Here is an 18,817-nt window from a genome sequence, read left to right on the forward strand (position 1 = left end):
TCTTCTTCTCCCCCGCCCCTCTTCCACCCTTTTTTGCACCCACCCTTTTCCCTATTCTCCCTCCCCAACTCCTGCTTCTCTCTACCAAGTTACCTCCAATTTCCTGGGCTAACTAAATTATGGCACCCAAATACTCAAAGGGACTTAAGCTAGGAAGCCGGGACATCGGTCCCCGCCCCGCAGCGCCTCCTCCACGCCCCGCCCCCAGGCTCCCGGCGCAGCGGGGTGGTAGCACCTGCCCAGGGAAGGGAGGGGGTGAGGAGCGCCGGAAACGCGTGTCTGGAGGCCGGGGACCCGCCTCCGACCGCCTCCCGACTCTGGGGCTTTTTAAGGCCAGTCCTCTCCGCAGCCAACCCCGGCGGGGAAAACGTAGCGCGCATGCGGCACCAGGCACCCTCCAGATAGTAAGTACCCGCGTGGCTTCGCCCCCGGGGCTGGGTGTCCCGTGAGCCCCGCTGCGGGGCGGCCTCAGACTTCTGTGGCCTCTACCCGGAAGCTCCCAGAGCCCCAGGGTGCAGCCGGCTCCCCGCGCGGCCGGGGGATCCCAGAGGGCCCTGTAGAGCACCCCTCGTCTCCCATTCCCACCCCTGACTTATTCCCGGAGCTCTCGCCCACGGGCCGGAAGGGGCACCTGTCGGTCCTTTTGGGGGCGGGCGGGAGCAGGTTTAGGTAAGGGACTTAGTGGAGGCCTCGGAGCCCCCCACAGCCGCGCTCTGCTGGCGAGCGACTCGGAACCCGCTAGTGTGGTTGCCTTCCAGTCTCTAGAAGATGGTACAGTGTCCACCGCATAAATCCGGCTGTTGTTCAAACCGTTAACACTCAGTTCCATTATTATCACTATTGAACCTGGCGGTTTAGACCAGAGGACCAAAATAAAACACCCGCCCCCCTCCCCCCAGCCAAAAAAGCAACAAACCCGAGGCTGGTTGCAGCTGCAGTGGAGTGCAGTGCAGGCAGTTTGGGGTCCCTGAGCAGTCACCAATGCTTGGTTCACTGTTATGCAGCTCCGAATATGCGCAGTGGTAACAGTGGAACTGTAGGGCATCCTATGGGTGTTGGAATACTCAAGGACTTTTTGCTCAAAGATATCCATTGGCACGATTTCAGAGCCACATCTTACCTCCCGTAGGACTGAAAGGAAGAGCCATGCTAAAGGAATTAGACGGGCTTCAGCTCATTTCTTCTTCTTTTGAAGTTATAAACAAACTTAACAATCATTTGGAGTTACTTAAAAGATAATGCAATTTCTGGCCAGAGTGTCACACAGGATACTTTTTGTACGACAGGTCTCAGCAGAAGCATGGTTAGACAAAATGGCCCTGGTGCCCTATGAGGAGACCAGGGGAATGGGGCTCCAGAAATTCCACCAGCCTCTTGCCACTTTCTCCTTTGCAAACCACACGATCCAAATCCGGCAGGACTGGAGGCAGCTTGGAGTCGCTGCAGTTGTTTGGGATGCGGTAAGCAAGCCCCAGAGGGTCTCTGAAAACACCCTCAGTTATTTGAAAAGAAAAATACCATTATTGAGATACAATTCAGGTACCATGCACTTCATGCACTTCACTACACAAATTCAAAAAAATTTTTAAATATATTCACAGTAGTGCAACCATTACCACTTTAATTTTAAAACATTTTCATCACCCCAAAGCCCCTTCCCCTTACCAGTCATTCCCTTTATTCCCCACCCCCCCAATTACATTGCATTTTAATCGTGGTTAACTGAAAACAGAGGGGAGTGAAATGGCTTGCCAGTAATTACCCAGTGAGTAACAGAAGACTGAAGTCCTGACTGCTTTGGACACTCACTGAGTTCTCTTTCTAAAACACTGCACCAAAGAATACATAAAGTGACAAAGCCCAAAATGAATATCATGTTTTATCTTTAAGTTTTCTGTAGCTGTAAAATAATAATTGCTTTTCTACTTCTTCCTCTTTAAACACTGTTCTCTTTGCTTGAGAATGGTGGCTTGTGACTCAGCCCCCTAGTGTGTGTGTAGCCCCCTAGTTATTCCTGTTGAATAACTGGCCTAAATACCGTTCTACACTCTTAAGATTGTATTAGGGCTGTTAAAGAAACATTAAGAAATAATAATATTAATATGACCTGGTAATACCACTTTTGGGAATCCACTTCTGAATAACTGCATGAAACTATTCCCATAATTAGTACCAATGATAAATAATAACAAGAAATAGGATGCCTCCTATTAGCTGACTGAGGAGAGGAATTGCCAATTATACTCCTAGTACATGGCTGTGAAAAACAAACTTTAGTAAAAATTTATGTTAGCACTATACCATTTTTTCTATAGGATTATAAGCAAATGCTAACTGACACAAGTTCCAAAACTGGCCAAAACTTACCTTCTGATGCCCAAAACGTGTGGTGAGGGCCCCTGTGGGGTGATGAGAGTCAGGGATGCAGTTCAGGGAGCCTTGGGCACTGTGCTGCTTTTTCCTTCTAGGTGAAATGTGGCCTTGTTGACCTGGCTTGACTTAGGAATTGAACATGCCTTAAATAATACTGTTCATGTCAGTTCTTTAGAATGATTTTCTAAGTCTCAGTGTGAAAATGCTGGGACAATAAAAAATTTAAGCTTCATAGATTCAGCATGCTCCTAGCTAGCTGTGCAGTCCCCTGTTGGCGTGCTGGGTCTGCTGTGTGGGTGCCTCTGTAGGGGGTGACCTCATAGCAGCAGTGGCTAAGTTCCTGTGCACATTAGTGAACTGGGCAGTGTGGGGCTGGGGAGAGGGGTGCACATGTAATCTCTTCCCGCCAGTAGCACATAGGCATCCTGACCCCACAGCTCCTGAAGCACTTGCTGACCTTAATCATACTCACACTGTGTTTTGACTCAGGCTGTTGTCCTTTCCACGTATCTGGAGATGGGCGCTGTGGAGCTCAGGGGCTGCTCTGCCGTGGAGCTGGGTGCTGGCACAGGGCTTGTGGGCATAGTAGCTGCCCTGCTGGGTGAGTGTGATGCACTGCTTATTCCATAGTGAGCAGAACTCACTGAGAGCTGCGTTTGCTGTTTTCTTCACATAATATCCATTGTTTTTCCCCCCCTTCCTGGGTTAATTTCTTTTGCCTGCACATATCTTGAGTTGTGGGCCAACTGCTAATGTTCATAGTAACTCCAGAGGCTAACAGGCTAATCTTTCATGCTGTTATTCTACTTTTTTTTTTAAATTTTTTTTAATATTTATTTTTTAGTTCTTGGTGGACACAACATCTTTGTTTGTATGTGGTGCTGAGGATCGAACCCGGGCCGCACACATGCCAGGCGAGCGCGCTACCGCTTGAGCCACATCCCCAGCCCTGTTATTCTACTTTTCACAGAAGATCACTTTGCCTCCTTTACTTCCATGTTGCTGATAGTATGATCTTAACGTGATTTGATTTCAAGAAGAATAGTGTCATCCTTGTATATAGATTTCCAATTTAAGGTGCTTAAATCCATATGCTATTGGATATAATTCTGTGTTTTAATCAGCTGTTTTGCTGCTATAAATAAAATACCTGACAAGAACAATTTTGGAGGAGGAAAAGTTTATTTAGGGGCTCATGGTTGATTGATGACCAGCTCCATTAACTCTGGGCCCAAGGTGAGGCAGAAAATCATAGTGGAAGAGTGTGGTGGAGGGAAATGGCTCAATACATCACGTCAGGTAGTGCAGAGAGAGAGAGCTCTGCTCATCAAACAAAATATGTTCCCTAAAGGTATGCCCCTGAATGACCCACCTCCTCCAGTCACACTCCACTGGCCTACAGTTACCAACCAGCCAGTTAATCCCTGTCAGGGGATGGATTCACTGACTGGGTTTTAGATTCTCATGACCTAATCATTTCACCTCTAAATCTTTTTGTATTATCTCACATATGAGCTTTTGGGGCTACACCTAATATCTAAACAGTAACACCCTGTGAGGTTGGTGGCGCATCAGTCTCTCCTTCATCTAAGGGAACTGAGGGTTTTTTTCCTTCTTGGGAGTATCAGCCCCTCCAATGTTTGTACAGACATCTGTTTTAAGAAATTGAATTACTGGTATACAGTTTTGAATTGATAGCAGTGTTATTTTCTTGTTTGGTATACAGACATTAGTTTAAGCTTAGGGCATTTTTAAGCTTTATTAATATTTTTTAAAAGTTTGCTGTTGACTTTTTTCTACAACTTGTACAGTTGAAGCTACTCAATGATGAGAATAGACCAACTGCTAAGATATCACATATAATATTTACTAACCAGAATTGTCAGCTGGGGCACTTGTTCCAATGTGGTTTCTGATTCAGAAGGTCTGGAGCAGGACCCGAGAGCCTACACTTCTAACGAATTCCCAGTAATAATGATAACCTGCTAGATATCAGACCATACTTGGTGGGAATGATCTGGATTTTGAGAGCACTGAATTCATTACTCTATCTGCAGGTATCCAGGTCCTGCTAAAACCCCTTTTTTGTTCTGTCTTTTTGCTGGTAACTCATTTCTTTTTCAGTATTGCTTTTTCTGCTTATGTATCTTTTCTCCAAATCTGATGGGGAGCTTGGGCAAGGTTAAAAGTAGACATCAGTTGATTGAGGCCCCTTTCTGTTTTGAACCATGGCCTTCTGTGCTCTATGAGGCCTTTCGTGGTCCTCTGCTTTTATTTTCCTAGGTAGGCCTTATAATATCCCCAGGTATGTTCGGTATTATTTTTAATTTTTCATTTTTCAAATGAAACGCATTCTGGGCCTGAGGCACTTTCTGAAGTTCCAATTAGTGATGATCTGGGACTCAAAACCAGGCTTAATAGACACAGCAGCCCAAGTTGTTGTCTTTCTATGTTAGCAACTTTTCTCCCTGCTGATAAGAGTTCACTTGAAGGGGAAATGAGGTTTCTTCTGTTTTCTCCTCAGAACCAGGACCTTGGCTGGTAGAGAGACATGTTATTGTGGTAAACTGCACAGTTTAGTTGTACTTGGTTTTGACACCTCTTTTTAACTCTTTTTGCTTGAGGCAAATTGCTTAATCTCTTAATGTTAATTTCCCCATCTGTAAAATGAGGTTAATAAGAGTATTTACTTCACAATGAGGATCCACAGAAATTGTGCATGGAATTTGTTAGCTCACTGGTACAAGTGAAATACCGTGTGTCAATTGTTCTTCTGAGTATTTCTTTTTCTAATTTAGAAATCTGGATCTGTGGGGCTGGGAAAGTTAGGAATAAGGTATTTTAGTTCTGTCACAGAGCAAAGGATTAGTTAGTTGTTGCCACAAAGGACTTGGTTGGTTCTGAGAGTGAGCTGGAAAGGTAGAACAGCATACTTACGTGCTTCATAGCCCCCCTTCATTCTCACCTCTTGAAGTTCTTTCCTGCCCTATCCCAGGGAATTCATTGCTGCCTTATTTCTTTTCCCTGTATGTAGGCAGTTGTTTCATATATCTGTCTCTGGTAGGCTGAGGCTCTTGAGGAATGGGACCACATCTCAGTCTGGGCGTCTTTGGCCCTAGTACAGCACCCGTTGCTCAGTACATGCTCAAATAATTCTGGAATAAGAGATGGAAAAACTAGATTGAAGGGTTTTTGAAAATGAGGAAAGTTAATATTTTCATTATAGAACTCGATGTAATTCTATTACAAAAATAATTCCTCATCACTCTACAACATAATTACCTTTAGCATTTTGGTGTATTCCATTCTTTTCCTCCATCTGTATTTTTAATTATGATTTTATATATGTAATGTCTGCACATGTGTATATATCTGCATACATACATATGCATATACAAATGATAGTTAATTTACCTTTACATCATAAGCATTTCTCTTTGATGCTAAGTGATTTTCATACTGACTGTTTGTAATCACTGCAAGTGTTAGGCTAGAAAAATTTTGATGTTCAAACCTGAGGTAAGAAAAAATCATCTTTTTAAAATGGAGTCAGTGGTTGTTTCAGTCAGCTTTTTTACTGCTGTGATCAAAAGACCTGACAAGAACTATTAGAGGAAAAGTTTACTTGTGGACTCACAGTTTGTAAGGCCTCAGTCCACAGACAGCTGCTCCATTCCTCAGGGCTTGAGGTGAGGCAGAAATCAAGGTGGAAGAGTGTTGTGGAGAAGAGTAACTCACATGATGACCAGGAAGCAGAAAGAGGCTCCACTAGCCAGATACAAAATATATACCCTAAAGGCACACCCCCCAATGACCCACCTCTTCCAGCCTTTAGTTACCACTCAGTTAATGCCATCAGGGGATTAATTCACTGATTGGGTTAAGGCTCTCAATTCAAACATTTCACCTCTAAGCCTTCTCACACAGGAGCTTTTAGGGGACACGTCACATACAAACCATACCAGTGGGTTTAAAAAAAAAAAAAAAAAGGATGGTAATTTTGAAACATCTCAAAGGAATTGATTGTTCCCCTTTGAAAAATATTTTCACATTAGCTGATCCAGGGTCTGCATAGTGAAAAAAAAAAAAAGTGGTGGTGGGGGAGTGTTTTCATTTTTTGTAATCTTCGTCATTTATTTCTGAATTCAGAGAGCACCTACCAAGTGCCTGGTGGAATCAGTGTGGATCGAGCAGGGGCCAGGCAGGTAGAAATAAAGTCTTGGGAAGCTTATGTTCTGAGTCCATGGGTGGGTGGGTAAAGGGAGATAGAGACAAATTGACATTAAAAAGCCCCCAAAAGAGGTAAGTGTTCTACAGAATGTTAATATAGGGCTGCTGATCACTGAGCACTTTCTGTGTTCTGAGAGGGGGCTGTGTGTCTGCAGTCTCATTCTCACTGTCAGCCTGCATGGTAAATAGGCCTGACCCACTTATAGTAATGTTCAAGTGTGAAAATGAAGGGTTATTAACAGAGAGTAGGTAACTTGCCCAAGGTCACAGAGTTAATAGATTGTGGTTAGAATTAGAATCTGGTTCTGACTCTCAAATCCTGGTTTAGTTTGAAAGTTTTCCCAAGTGTTATGCTACTTGGAAACTACTTATAGAAGAATATCTCAGATGAGTTAGGTTGGGGTCAGGGAATCTGGATTTTAGAAGCTTCTAGGTGATTTGAAACCTGACTAGGCTTAGGAGCCACTGTCTTAAAATACAACACTTAGGAAGAATCTGCCTTTATTTTTCTGATTCTAGTTCACATCTACACTGACTGTTTGACTTGCATATGTAACTTAAAGCTGGATCTCTCTACTTGACTAATTTCCAGCACCACATGCTAACTCCTGATGCTTCTCCCCTTCCCAAATATATTCTTTCTCCTCTGTTGTGAGTTGGCATCCTGAACTAGGTGAACTAGGTGAACTGTCCCTCACCTAGTTCTCCTGAACTTGCAGATTCTGTCTTTTAACTCTTCCTCCAATCACCCTGCTTTCCACTCCCTATGCCTGGCTTGAGCTCTTGTTATCTGTCTCCCACATGATCATTCAGCCCTCCCACCTGGCCTTTCTGCCTCTGCGGTGGGTCTCCTCAGACCCACTCTCACAACAGCTGTCAGAGTGTTCCATCTGAAAGGTGAAATTGATGGGGTGGCCTGTGTTTAAATGTTTCTTTGCCTTCCCATGGCCGGTCTGCAGGCCAGATGCCAGGCCTCCCAGCAAAGCTTTACAATCTTGTTGGTCTCTCTCATGCTTTGAGACATTCCTGGGACACACACACTGCTCTGGCCTGTGCCTTTTGCCCCGAATATGCTTTCTTCACTCCTTTCCCTGGATTGTGCTGTATCTTAAGTGTAAGTGCAGGTTTCCCTTCCTTCAGGAATATTCCTTTGTCTCTGCTCCTTTTGAAGAATTTCTCCTTTGTGACACATGATTTCCTGTGTGCACCCATATTCCTTTATTTTCCTTCTCACACTTTTATTTACTTATATCCCTCATGCGGCTCTGAGCTCTAGTATTTTCTTGCTCATCTTTTTGGCACATAGTATGTGCTTGAATGTTTGAATAAATGTTGCTTAAAAAACTAGGATTAATGATGTCTGTTTTTTTTTTTTAATTTTTTTTTTTTAATTTCTAAGTGAATGACAGGCTGCTGTGTTGTCTTATGGAGTTCATTTCCCCTCCTTGCTCAGTGTAAATCTCTTGAGCAGTCATGTTGCCCCATCTTCACTTATCACTGATACCAGTTCCTTGCTTCATCTTACTCTCCAGGCTAAAGAAACCCAGGTCAGATGCTTTCCCTGTTCCAGGCCTGGTACGTGCATGTATGTATGGCTGGCAGGAGCAGTGCTCTGTTGGCTTTCACTTTAAATTCAGATCAGAAACCTCAGAGGGGTTCTGTTTTCCATACCTTTTTTATTGGTGAATTATAATTATGCATTAATGGTGGGACTCGTTGTTACATCAAGGGGGGCCTTGACTCCTGGACCGTCATACTCTGCTTCCTGTCTTGCTCTGCTAACTGACTCTTTCATGATTTTGCTCTCAAGCCTCCAGTCTTTCTTTCTCCATTCTCACCCTTAGCCAATGACATTTCTGCTTTCACAGGGGAGACTGAAACCAACTGAGGAGAATTTCCACCCACCCCCATCCCTGCCCCGCTGCCTCTAACCACACCAGTGTCTGGTGGATCACCATCTCTGCCTTTCTTCCCGAGGTTGTAGTTGAATGTCCTTTTTAGGGCCAGTGACCTCTCTGTGCCTCAGATCCTGCCCACTCTCACCTACTCAGTGACATTGTCCCTGCATTGCTGCTTTTCTGCCCTTCTACCCAATCATTTCCATCAGCATATAAACTTGCTGTTACTTCTCCCATCTTTACAAAACAAGAAATACAAACCTAAGTGCTTGGTTGTAGGTCTGTGACAGGGAAAGCATTAAATGACCCAGGAATATCTTGCCATACCAGATAGCAAGGAAGCTTTCAAAGATGACCAGGGTTGTGTCAGATCAGAGGTCACTAGCAAAAAATGGCTCCATTTGAACATCAATAATAATAATTTCAATAGATTAAAGTATGTCAAATATGTTTAATTCATGAGTTTACAGCAACAAAATGAACCTAGGTATTTTTGGAGAATGCTGAGAAACCAGCTTTTTATTTCAAAATAGGGTTTTTTAAAGGGGATGGAGAAGCAAAATGTATCCTGCCTTTCCTATTCAGACAGTTGATATACAAAATGAGTAGCCATTTCTCTTTATAGAATGTTCTTAACAAATACAAAAAGAATAAGAATGAACTGAGGATTGGGCACTAAGCACCAGTGGCTTCTCATGACATAAAAACAGAGTCTACCAGACACAGCATACCTCTTGATAAAGAACACACTGCTATCTCTGAAGTAGTCCCATTAAAAAAAGACAAAAACAACAACAACAAAACCCAAATTTATAGGAGATGCAGAGGACAGAGTCCAAACAAATGATGCTGTCCACAAAATTCAGACTACGGGAATCTACAGGACAAGTGATCTGTTTCTTCCTTAAACTGCAAGGGAAAAAAGGATGAAAAAGAAGCTGATATTCAGAAGATAGACTCAAGATGTCCTCCACACCTCCCTCCCCAACCAGGCAGAAAAGAAAAAAACCATGGACAAAGTTGTAACAGGTAGGGAAAGACACTTGGGTGATAAATCCTGAGTCAACAGTAAAAGGCAGATTCCGAGGAAAGCTGGTGTGGCACTGAAGGGTGGGCTGCGTTTGGGAGCTGGCCAGACCGGTGTTTGAGGGTGGTTTCAGCAATGTGCAAGCTACTGGCATCCTTTACTTAGACCACGGAGGGGGGGGGCGGGGGGGGTCTTCACTGGTTTTCTTGCTACTGGCCTTGCTACTGCCAGACATTCTGCTAAACCCAAGACACACCATTTGTACCTCTGCTCAGCACTTTCCAGTGGCTTTCTGTCTCACTCAGTGAAAATGAAAGTCTTTTTTAAAAAGTTTTTTTTTTTTTTTGGCGGGGGGTACCTAGGATTGGACTCGGGCACTCAACTACTGAGCCACATCCCCAGCCCTATTTTGTATTTTATTTAGAGACAGAGTCTCACTGAGTAGCTTAGTGCCTCGCTTTGGCTGAGGCTGGCTTTGAACTTGGGATCCTCCTGCCTCAGCCTCCCGAGCCGCTGGGGTTACAGGCCTGTGCTACTGCTCTGGGCTGAGAAAACTGACATCTTTTTGAAACATGGCTAATGAGGCCATACATGATTGTCTACCTTCCCCATGACTTCTCTGACCTCATCTCCTCTGACTTTGTCCCTTATTACTTTGTTCCAGCCATACTGACCTCCTTGCTTGCCTGCACACTCTTGAGTATTTGCACTCGTTCTTCAGCCTGCCAGAAATGTTCTTCCCCCTGATATGCACTTGATTATCCCCACACACCTTCAGGTCTTCCCAGGTCACCTCAGTCAGGCATTCCCTCTACCCAATCTAGCATTCCACACCTGCCTCCCTTACTTCCTGACATTTCATGTCTCTTCTGGCTTTGTTTTTTCCTTATCTTATGTCAACAACAAACAGATATTATACCTTAAAATAACCATAGTGCTTATCTCCTCACTTGAACTAAACTCTGTGCGGGTAGGATTTTTGTTATCTAGCTGATGGTAGCACTTAGCTATTTGTAGAGCTCTCTCAGGATGTTATGGGAAATAGTCAACTGACATTCAGATCCTATTCAAACTTCTGGAATACCTAGTTGGGCAGAAGTAGCCTCCAAAACCCTCAAGATAGGCATTAGAGGAGCTGTTAAAAGGGATACAGAAGTGATGTTGAAAAGACTAGATCATTCTAGTATTGCCAAGAGAGTTGGGCATGGTGACACATGCCTAGGTCCTAGCTCCTTCCAGGCTGAGACAGGAGGATGGCTTGAGGCCAGCTTTGACAACATAGTGAGAGAATGAAAGAAAAAGAAATCCAGAGAGAAAATCCTAAGTCAAACCAGGAGGAGTCTGTGTACAGTTTGCATTATTGGAAGAAAATAAAACTATCATCGAATCCTGCTCCTCAGGTAGCTCACTCTCTAGCCAAGTGTAGTAGTTCTAGGCTGGTGAAATCTAATAGCATGAAAATTTTCATTGTATCATGCTCTAGGACTATAAATGTCAAATGTTATGTGTCAAGATAAGAAATTCTGGGTAAAAGCCACCACTGGAGTGGTGCTAACCATTGCTGGTCTGGAATCCTAAACTGAAATCTTAAACAGAAAAAGGTGCAAATTAGAAATACTTTCATGAAAGAATGAAACATTTTTAAATTTTAGAATTGCAGGGGCCAAAACTAAACAGGATTTTCATTTCTGTAGATGGCGTTGTATTAGGGCTGTTGTTGTTTCACTTCAAGGGTAACTACAGTTCAGGTTTTCTCTTTCATTGGCTAAAAAATTTAGATCTTAGAGTTCATTGTCAATACACTCCCCCCCCACACACACACAAAAAAGAACATTAATAAAATACTGCACCTTAATTTTCTACACCATATCTAGTAACTTAGCAGTTAACACAAGCTGGCATTTTAACTTAGATCTTAGATTGCTTCACTACTATACAGTAATTCTTTTTTTTTTTAAAGAGAATTTTTAATATTTATTCACTTATTTATTAATTTTTTAGTTATCGGCGGATACAACATCTTTGTTTGTATGTGGTGCTGAGGATCGAACCCGGGCCGCACCCGTGTCAGGCAAGCACGCTACCGCTTGAGCCACATCCCCAGCCCTACAATAATTCTTAAATTTAAGAATTTTCAATAATTAAAGATGATTATGTAAACACATACAGGTTGGCTGCTTCAAACAACATTAAGAAAGATGAACTGGGGTTTCTCAGTATCACTTCTGTGTTGTTTTAAAAAGTTTAACCTCACAAAACAACCTTTCCCCATTTTGGGGATCTTGTCATCTTTGTAATAATATTCTGCTCCCAGACTTTTCATTTTTGGATTACATTTTACCATGAGGTCTGCTATCCTGAGTTCATGAAGCAGAAGAAACCTATGAAGGGTGAGCTAGTTGTGTTTGCAGCATTCAAAAACATCAGCTTTCTTTTCACCTGGTGACTCTGCAATTTATAGGCATAACTTCAGCAACAGCAGTCGTGTCATAGGGGCAAGTCAAAGGGTTACTTTTACCAGTCGGCAGTGCAAAAGGAGCAACCAGTTGCTGTTCTGATCCATTGCAACTCTCCACAAAGGGTGTGGTATTCTGCATGTCAGTGGAATATTTATAGTGTTCTATGTTTTAACTTGACCCTTTCTCTCCTTCCTACAGTTGTACTGATATACACCTTGCTTTCTCTTTATCTCATATTATAGGTGCTCACGTGACTATCACAGATCGAAAAGTAGCACTAGAATTTCTTAAATCCAATGTTCAAGCCAACTTACCTCCCCATATCCAACCCAAAGCTGTTGTTAAGGAGCTGACTTGGGGGCACAATTTGGGGAATTTTTCACCTGGAGAATTTGACCTGATACTTGGAGCTGACATCATATATTTAGAAGAGACATTCACAGATCTTCTTCAAACTCTGGAACATCTCTCTAGCAACCACTCAGTGATACTTTTATCTTGCCGAATTCGCTATGAACGAGATAACAACTTCTTAGCGATGCTGGAGAAGCGATTTACTGTGAGTAAGGCTCACTATGATCCTGAAAAAGATGTACATATTTACAAAGCACAGAAAAGAAACCCAAGGGATGACTTATAGTTGGCTACGCTTATAAGAATATTGTCATTGAGTGTGTCAGTTAAGGTCTTAGACTGGGAATCTAACCATACTTAAATGAAATGGTTGTTGTACACATCTCTCTAACCAAAGGTTGTCAAGGGACAAAGCACATAAGCAGTGCTTTGTTCTATTGCTGTGATTTTAGTCCTATCTTACTCTGAAATTCCATCAACATTAAAGGAAAGTGTGAGATTGTCATTTATGCTGTTTCTGTCTCCTGCATTGCTCCCTCTTGGTGAAGGGCTGGTATAAAGGTGACTTTAAACCAGCTGAGTTGTTTTTGGCAAGGTTAAATCATGTAGCTTATTTTAAACACATTCAGAGATACATAATGTTTATTCCAGTTTCATAATTTCTTGAGGTTTAATATACATTCCCTGGACTATTGTTGCTGTTGAAATCTTGTCCATTTAGATTCTAAGCACTTTTTTGGCTGTTTGAAATTAAGTTGTGAGTTTTCTGTGTGGTCTCATATCTTGCTTTTTAGTTTAGTTTCAGGCTTAGGTGTGTAAACAAAGGAATAAGTAAAAATAAAATCTTATTTATTTTTTGGAAGTACCTGAAGTCTTGAAAGATTTGGAGAAGTTGTCTTCTCCGAATTGAAAGCTGTGGCTCCCCTTCAGCTTTGCCATTTCTCATGCTTTTGTTTATTTATTTCCTAAGCTTTCCCTTTTCCTTGTGCTCTTATAATGCATAGGATGAAAGTTTAAAAGAAAAAAAAGTTTTAAATCTCATCCCTCCACAAGAAGGTAGCTTCTGTCTTGTATTTGGAATTGCTCATTCAATGTCAGTATTCCCCAAAAGGTGACAGCTTCTGGAGGGTCAGAAATATTTCTGCTTCTTTCATTGTTGCTTCCTCAGTATCTAGTATGTCACAACCAAATTAAAAGTATTGATCTTTGGATTATGTGTTTGCCACATTTGTTTTATGATTATCTTTGATAGACTTTGTGGATGAAGTCACCATACATGAACTTTTGGCTTAAACAAATTTAGACCACAAGACTATTATAATCTTAATATGGTATTTGGCACCAGAGGTAAATTCATTTTACAAAATATTATCAATCAGACCTCCTTCTTTTTAACCTTTTGATGAATATTTGGATATGAAAAATGCCCAAGAATATATTAGTATCTACATATATTTAAAATAAAGATTTTGGTTTAATAAATGTGAATTCAAAGTTGTGGGTATTCTGTGATATACCAGTTCTACACAATTCTGACAAATACACATGAATGAAAATGTCCTGGCTCACTGAGTCTATAAGATGCTAACATACCATGAACATGGACACTCTCATTAAACAAATTTAAAGCCTGGCAATATCACCAACACTATAATGAAAACCCAATCTCATTTAGGTTTGATATTAGAAATGAATATATTGCAGTTCAGTTCTTTTAAGCTCTTTGGCATTGGAGGTAGGTATTAAAGTGGTAGGGGTAGGGAGCTTCAGGAAGTCCATACATTCCCTGGACTATTATTGCTGTATCAGGAAGGTATCTGGATGCTGTCCTAAGTGAGAAAGTGAGGTAAGATGTTATTGAATTATATATTACATTTTCATAAAATATTAACATGAGAATCAGGAAAGGTTGAAAAATCCCCTATCATGCTCTCCAAAGAGAACATGGAAGGAAAAAAAAATCAGCAGGAATAGTTTGATTGTCTGAGTGAAAATCAAGTGACTTTTCTTGGCTTTGGGTTTGAAATGTCATTGTAGGACAGGTTCCTTGGGGAAACAGACTGAGAGATGGAGATTAGGCTGTAGAAAGTTTAAATATGAAGGCTCCCAAGATCAACATTCTGAGAGAAAGAAGCCATGATTGGGATAGAGGGAGCATTTGGGCTGTGATGCAGTCAGGAAAGTCCTCATCTCCTTCTTCAGAGCTGCAATAGCCCTGCAGTTAGACCATATTGAGGCAAGGTGATGGGCCTTCATGCCCTAGTGTGGATTAGTTTGAATGGAAGGGGTACAACCCTGGGCTAAAGACAGTACCACTAGAGGGACAAAGTTGAGCCATCAGCCACCAACATCCCCAAAAGCCAGGGAAATGAGTCCTTTAGAGGTGTATGTAGGAATGGAGGGAGGGGAAAATGAATGAGTATCATACTACAGTGTCCCACAAATGAAATTATGACATACCTTTTACTGTGTTAAAAGTATTCATTTATCTGATAAATGTACACTATAAGTGTGCTTGTTTTTGTCCTCAAGTTAAAGATAAAAACCTAGTCCAAACCTATTTTATTAATAAACTTTGACTCTTGCATTGTTTAATTTCTTTAAACAATTGTGCTGTTAGGTAATCCAGTGTGTATCAGTTAACTTTCCCCCCAATTAATGTCATATACTGCTGCCCAGATGCTATGTTAAAACATATTTATGGCACCAGATTCTTAGCACTCCACTGGAATGAATGCTGTTGTTTGTCTAAGCAGATTCCCTCTTAAGGATAGCTTGATTTAGTTATAACAGAGCTAGCCAGAGCCTTGCTATACCATTTGCAGGAAGTTTTTTCACACAAAAGGATCAAAATTCTAGCCCATCAAAATACTTGCTTTCTCTAAACTGAACACTAGATTTTTTTTTTTTTTTTTAGGGCAAAATAGTGTTTTCTGGAATGTTTTATCTTAGCAAATACAATTTATGGTCCCAGAAGATCAAGATGATGATACTGTGTACTTTGTATTTTAAGTGTTAACATAGTGCCCTGTTCATAAAGGGAACCCCATTAACACGCATGGAAAATAGATTCCTTCAGTTACCTTAATAAATTACCCAATATCTGTGCTTTATTTCTCCTTGCCCAAGGGAAGAGAAGTGGATTCTCGGGAATATTAAAATAACAAAACATATGCTTTTAAAAAAATTTTAATTAGTTATACATGACAGTAGAGTGCATTTTGATATATAAATGGAGTGTAATTTCTTATTCTAGTTGTACAAGAGGTGGAATTATACCGGTTGTATAGTCATATATGTATATAGGGTAATAATGCCCAGATTCATTCTACTATCCTCCATACCCCCATACCCCTCCCCTTCACTCCCTTCTACCTTCTATCCAAAGTACCTCTATTCTTCCCTAGCTTCCCCCTCCCCACTTACTGTGAATTAGTATCTGCATATCATGATGAGAAAACATTCAGCCTTTGGTTTTTGGAATTGGCTTATTTTGCTTAGCATGATGTTCTCCAGCTCCATTGATTTACTTGCAAATGCCATAATTTTATTCTTCTTTAAGGCTAAATTCCATTGTGTATAATACCACATTTTCTTTATCTATTCATCTGTTGAAGGACACCTAGGATGGTTCTATAGTTTAGCTATTGTGAGACAAAGCATACACTTAACAAAATTGCATGAATTTTTATGTGAATTAAAAAATTATTGGTACAGAGCTGGGGATACAGCTCAGTTGGTAGAGTGCTTGCCTTGCATGCACAAGGCCCTGCATAATCCCCAGCACACGACATACACACACACAAATATATATATATCAGTGCAATAGGGGGATTTGTTATACCATATTAATACATGCATATAATTTGATCTATTTCCCAGTACCATTACTTTCCCTCCTTCATCCACTTGCTCTGCTTATCTTTTATTATTTCAATTAGTGCATTTACATTATATACAAATATATAAAAGCTGGATTCATTTTGGCATATTCATACATGTACATAGCAGATTTTGTTTGCTTTCATTCCCCAGTACTTCTCTATGTCCTCTCCCTGCTCTATTGGCAAAATCACATGAATTTATATCTTAATTTTTCCTTTTTATGATACTGGGGATTGAACCCAGGGCTTACTACATGCTATGCAAGCACTCTACCACATAGCTACAACCCTGGCACCGCCCCAACTTTTGAGACAGGGTCTCACTACATTACCCAGGATGAATGTGAACTTGTGATCCTCCTGCTTCAGCCTCCCAAGTAGCCTGGTACTGGGATTATAGGCCTGTGCCAGCCACAGTACATGGCTACACTATGGTGTTTTTTCCCCAGTACTGGGGACTGAACGCAGAGGTATTCTACAAACTTATGTACGTTCCCCACCATTTTTGATTCTTTGAGACAGGGTCTTACTAAATTGCCTAGGCTCCTGCCTCAGCTTTCCGAATTGCTGGGATTATAGGTGGATACCACTGCATCAGGCATATACAGTTAAGTGTTTTACAAGTTTAAGTATTACTTTAAAAAAGTTGTTAAAAAAATGATAAAAAACAATATCCTTTGTTATTATCAAGAAAGGATATTATCAATTTTGCAGAATTGGAGAAAATATTATAAGGGTCTAATATACAGAATATATAAGAAATTCTAATAATAACTCAGTTAAAAAACAAGCAAAGGAGTTGAATAGGCATTTTCCCAAAGATATGTAAACAATTAAACAAAAACATGCTTGACATCATTAGTCATTAGGGAAATGCAAATAAAAAACACGAGTCCATTCACATAAGAGTGGTCATAATTCAAAGAGAGTAAAATAAGTGTTGGTGAGGATGTGTCAAAACGAGAACCCTTGTACGTCCATGGTGGAATGTAAAATGGTGCAGCTGCTGAGGAAATGTTTGGTGGTTCCTCAGGAAGTTCAAGAGAACTAGCACACGACCCAGTAATTCTACTCCATGGTATATGCACTGAAGAATTGAAAAACAGGGACACAAACATTCATAATAGCACTATTCACAATAACTAATGGTAGAAAGAACCCACATGTTCATCAACAGAGTGAATGGGTAACTGAGTATATCAAACACTTAATTGAAACTTATCCTGCTATAGAAAGGAATTAAGCACTGATACATGTCTAATGTGGATAATCCTCAAGGAATGTGTTCAATGAAGAAACCAAACACAAGTCAAACATGTTGTGCGATTCCATTTATTTGAAGTATCCAGAATTGGCCAATCTATAGAAACAGAAAGCAGACTGGCGGTTGCCCGGGGCAAGAGGGAGAAGGAAATGGGAAGAAAACTTATTTAATGTACAGGGTTTTATTTTGGCATGATGAGACTATTTGGAAACTGGATAGAAGTGGCAGTAGAACAACATTGTGAATGCACTAAATACTACTTAATTGTTCACTTTAGAGTGGTTAATTTTGTTACATGAATTATACAATTAAAACCAAGCAAAAAGAGCCTTTAAACTCCTGGAAATTACCCTTCTTTCACTAGATGTTAGAATTGTCAGCTGGTTTGGTTAGTATGTAAAAAAGGTAGAGAAATTAAGGGTGGCACTTCTATAAGGCAGTACTTTTCTGGGTCTGCCTTAGGCAATTTAGTGGACTATAGCACCATTTATGAAATAGAACATGCCAGCTAAAGGAAGACCGGGAGGTGAAATTAGTTTTATTTGGGACCCATGTTTTGCAATCTGAGTGGAAACGACAAATCCTGAGTCTAGAATTCAGAGGAAAGAGTCATCCCTGTGTTATCACAATTGTATTCTTGGATGTTTTGGAAGAAAGGGACTTTTCTTCTTTGTTACTTCACTGTTCGGAAGTGTGTTCTCAATATTTGTCAAGTAACAACAAAGATATGAAGAGAAGATACGTATTTTGATTTTACTGGTGGTCTAAGCATCTGAACACAGCTTACAGGGTGACCACAGGATCTGACATTCTCAGCTACAATCTGATTTATGCCTGTTGTTTAATATTACTGGTTCATGCTCAAAAACATCTCCTCTGTACAATAAATTATGTGGTCACTCTGTGTAGAAGAGGAAAAATGAAATGTAATTCTTTCAATATAGTGGCAGGTATACCAGGCTTAAAACATATCTTGGCAATTAAGGAATACCATACACAGGAATAAATTAACTAACTACTTACTTTCAGAAATCCCAGACCTTATTTCAGATATAATGGGAGAGAATCTTTTGTTCTTAGGCCTCAAGCAAAGAATAACCACATTTCCTTCCTTTCTCTTCCATTTTATGGGAATCACAGACGTTCTCGCTTTTCTTTCCATGCAAAAAATGCATTTTATGACATTGGAGAGAGTTGGCCATGTTTTCCTTAGTATCTCAGGAGAACAATAACATCTCCAAATCCTCAAATAGGTACTGTTCTAGCTTACTCAAAAAGTCTTGTGCTAACTAGGAATGAAGTAAAATTAAGTAACTGAAGATGTAATT

General features: G+C 40.8%; 1 protein-coding gene across 3 annotated transcripts in view; it reads left to right on the plus strand.

The window, feature by feature from the left end:
- The first annotated feature begins 268 nt into the window (after positions 1-268).
- Positions 269-18,817, plus strand: part of Mettl21a (methyltransferase 21A, HSPA lysine) — a 29,991-nt gene continuing 11,442 nt past the window's right edge. The window contains exons 1-4 of one of the 3 annotated variants that reach the window (XM_076866278.2): positions 269-404; positions 1,287-1,460; positions 2,863-2,974; positions 12,230-13,555. In XM_076866278.2, coding sequence (XP_076722393.1) covers positions 1,314-1,460; positions 2,863-2,974; positions 12,230-12,627 — 657 coding nt within the window. In that variant the 5' untranslated portion in view covers positions 269-404; positions 1,287-1,313 and the 3' untranslated portion in view covers positions 12,628-13,555. Of the gene's footprint in view, positions 405-1,286; positions 1,461-2,862; positions 2,975-3,217; positions 3,522-12,229; positions 13,556-18,817 lie in introns of those variants that run through there. The other 2 variants (XM_076866280.2, XM_076866279.2) reach the window with 2 other exon arrangements.

Source organism: Callospermophilus lateralis, chromosome 9 (genome assembly GCF_048772815.1).
Source record: "Callospermophilus lateralis isolate mCalLat2 chromosome 9, mCalLat2.hap1, whole genome shotgun sequence".
NCBI lineage: Eukaryota > Metazoa > Chordata > Mammalia > Rodentia > Sciuridae > Callospermophilus > Callospermophilus lateralis.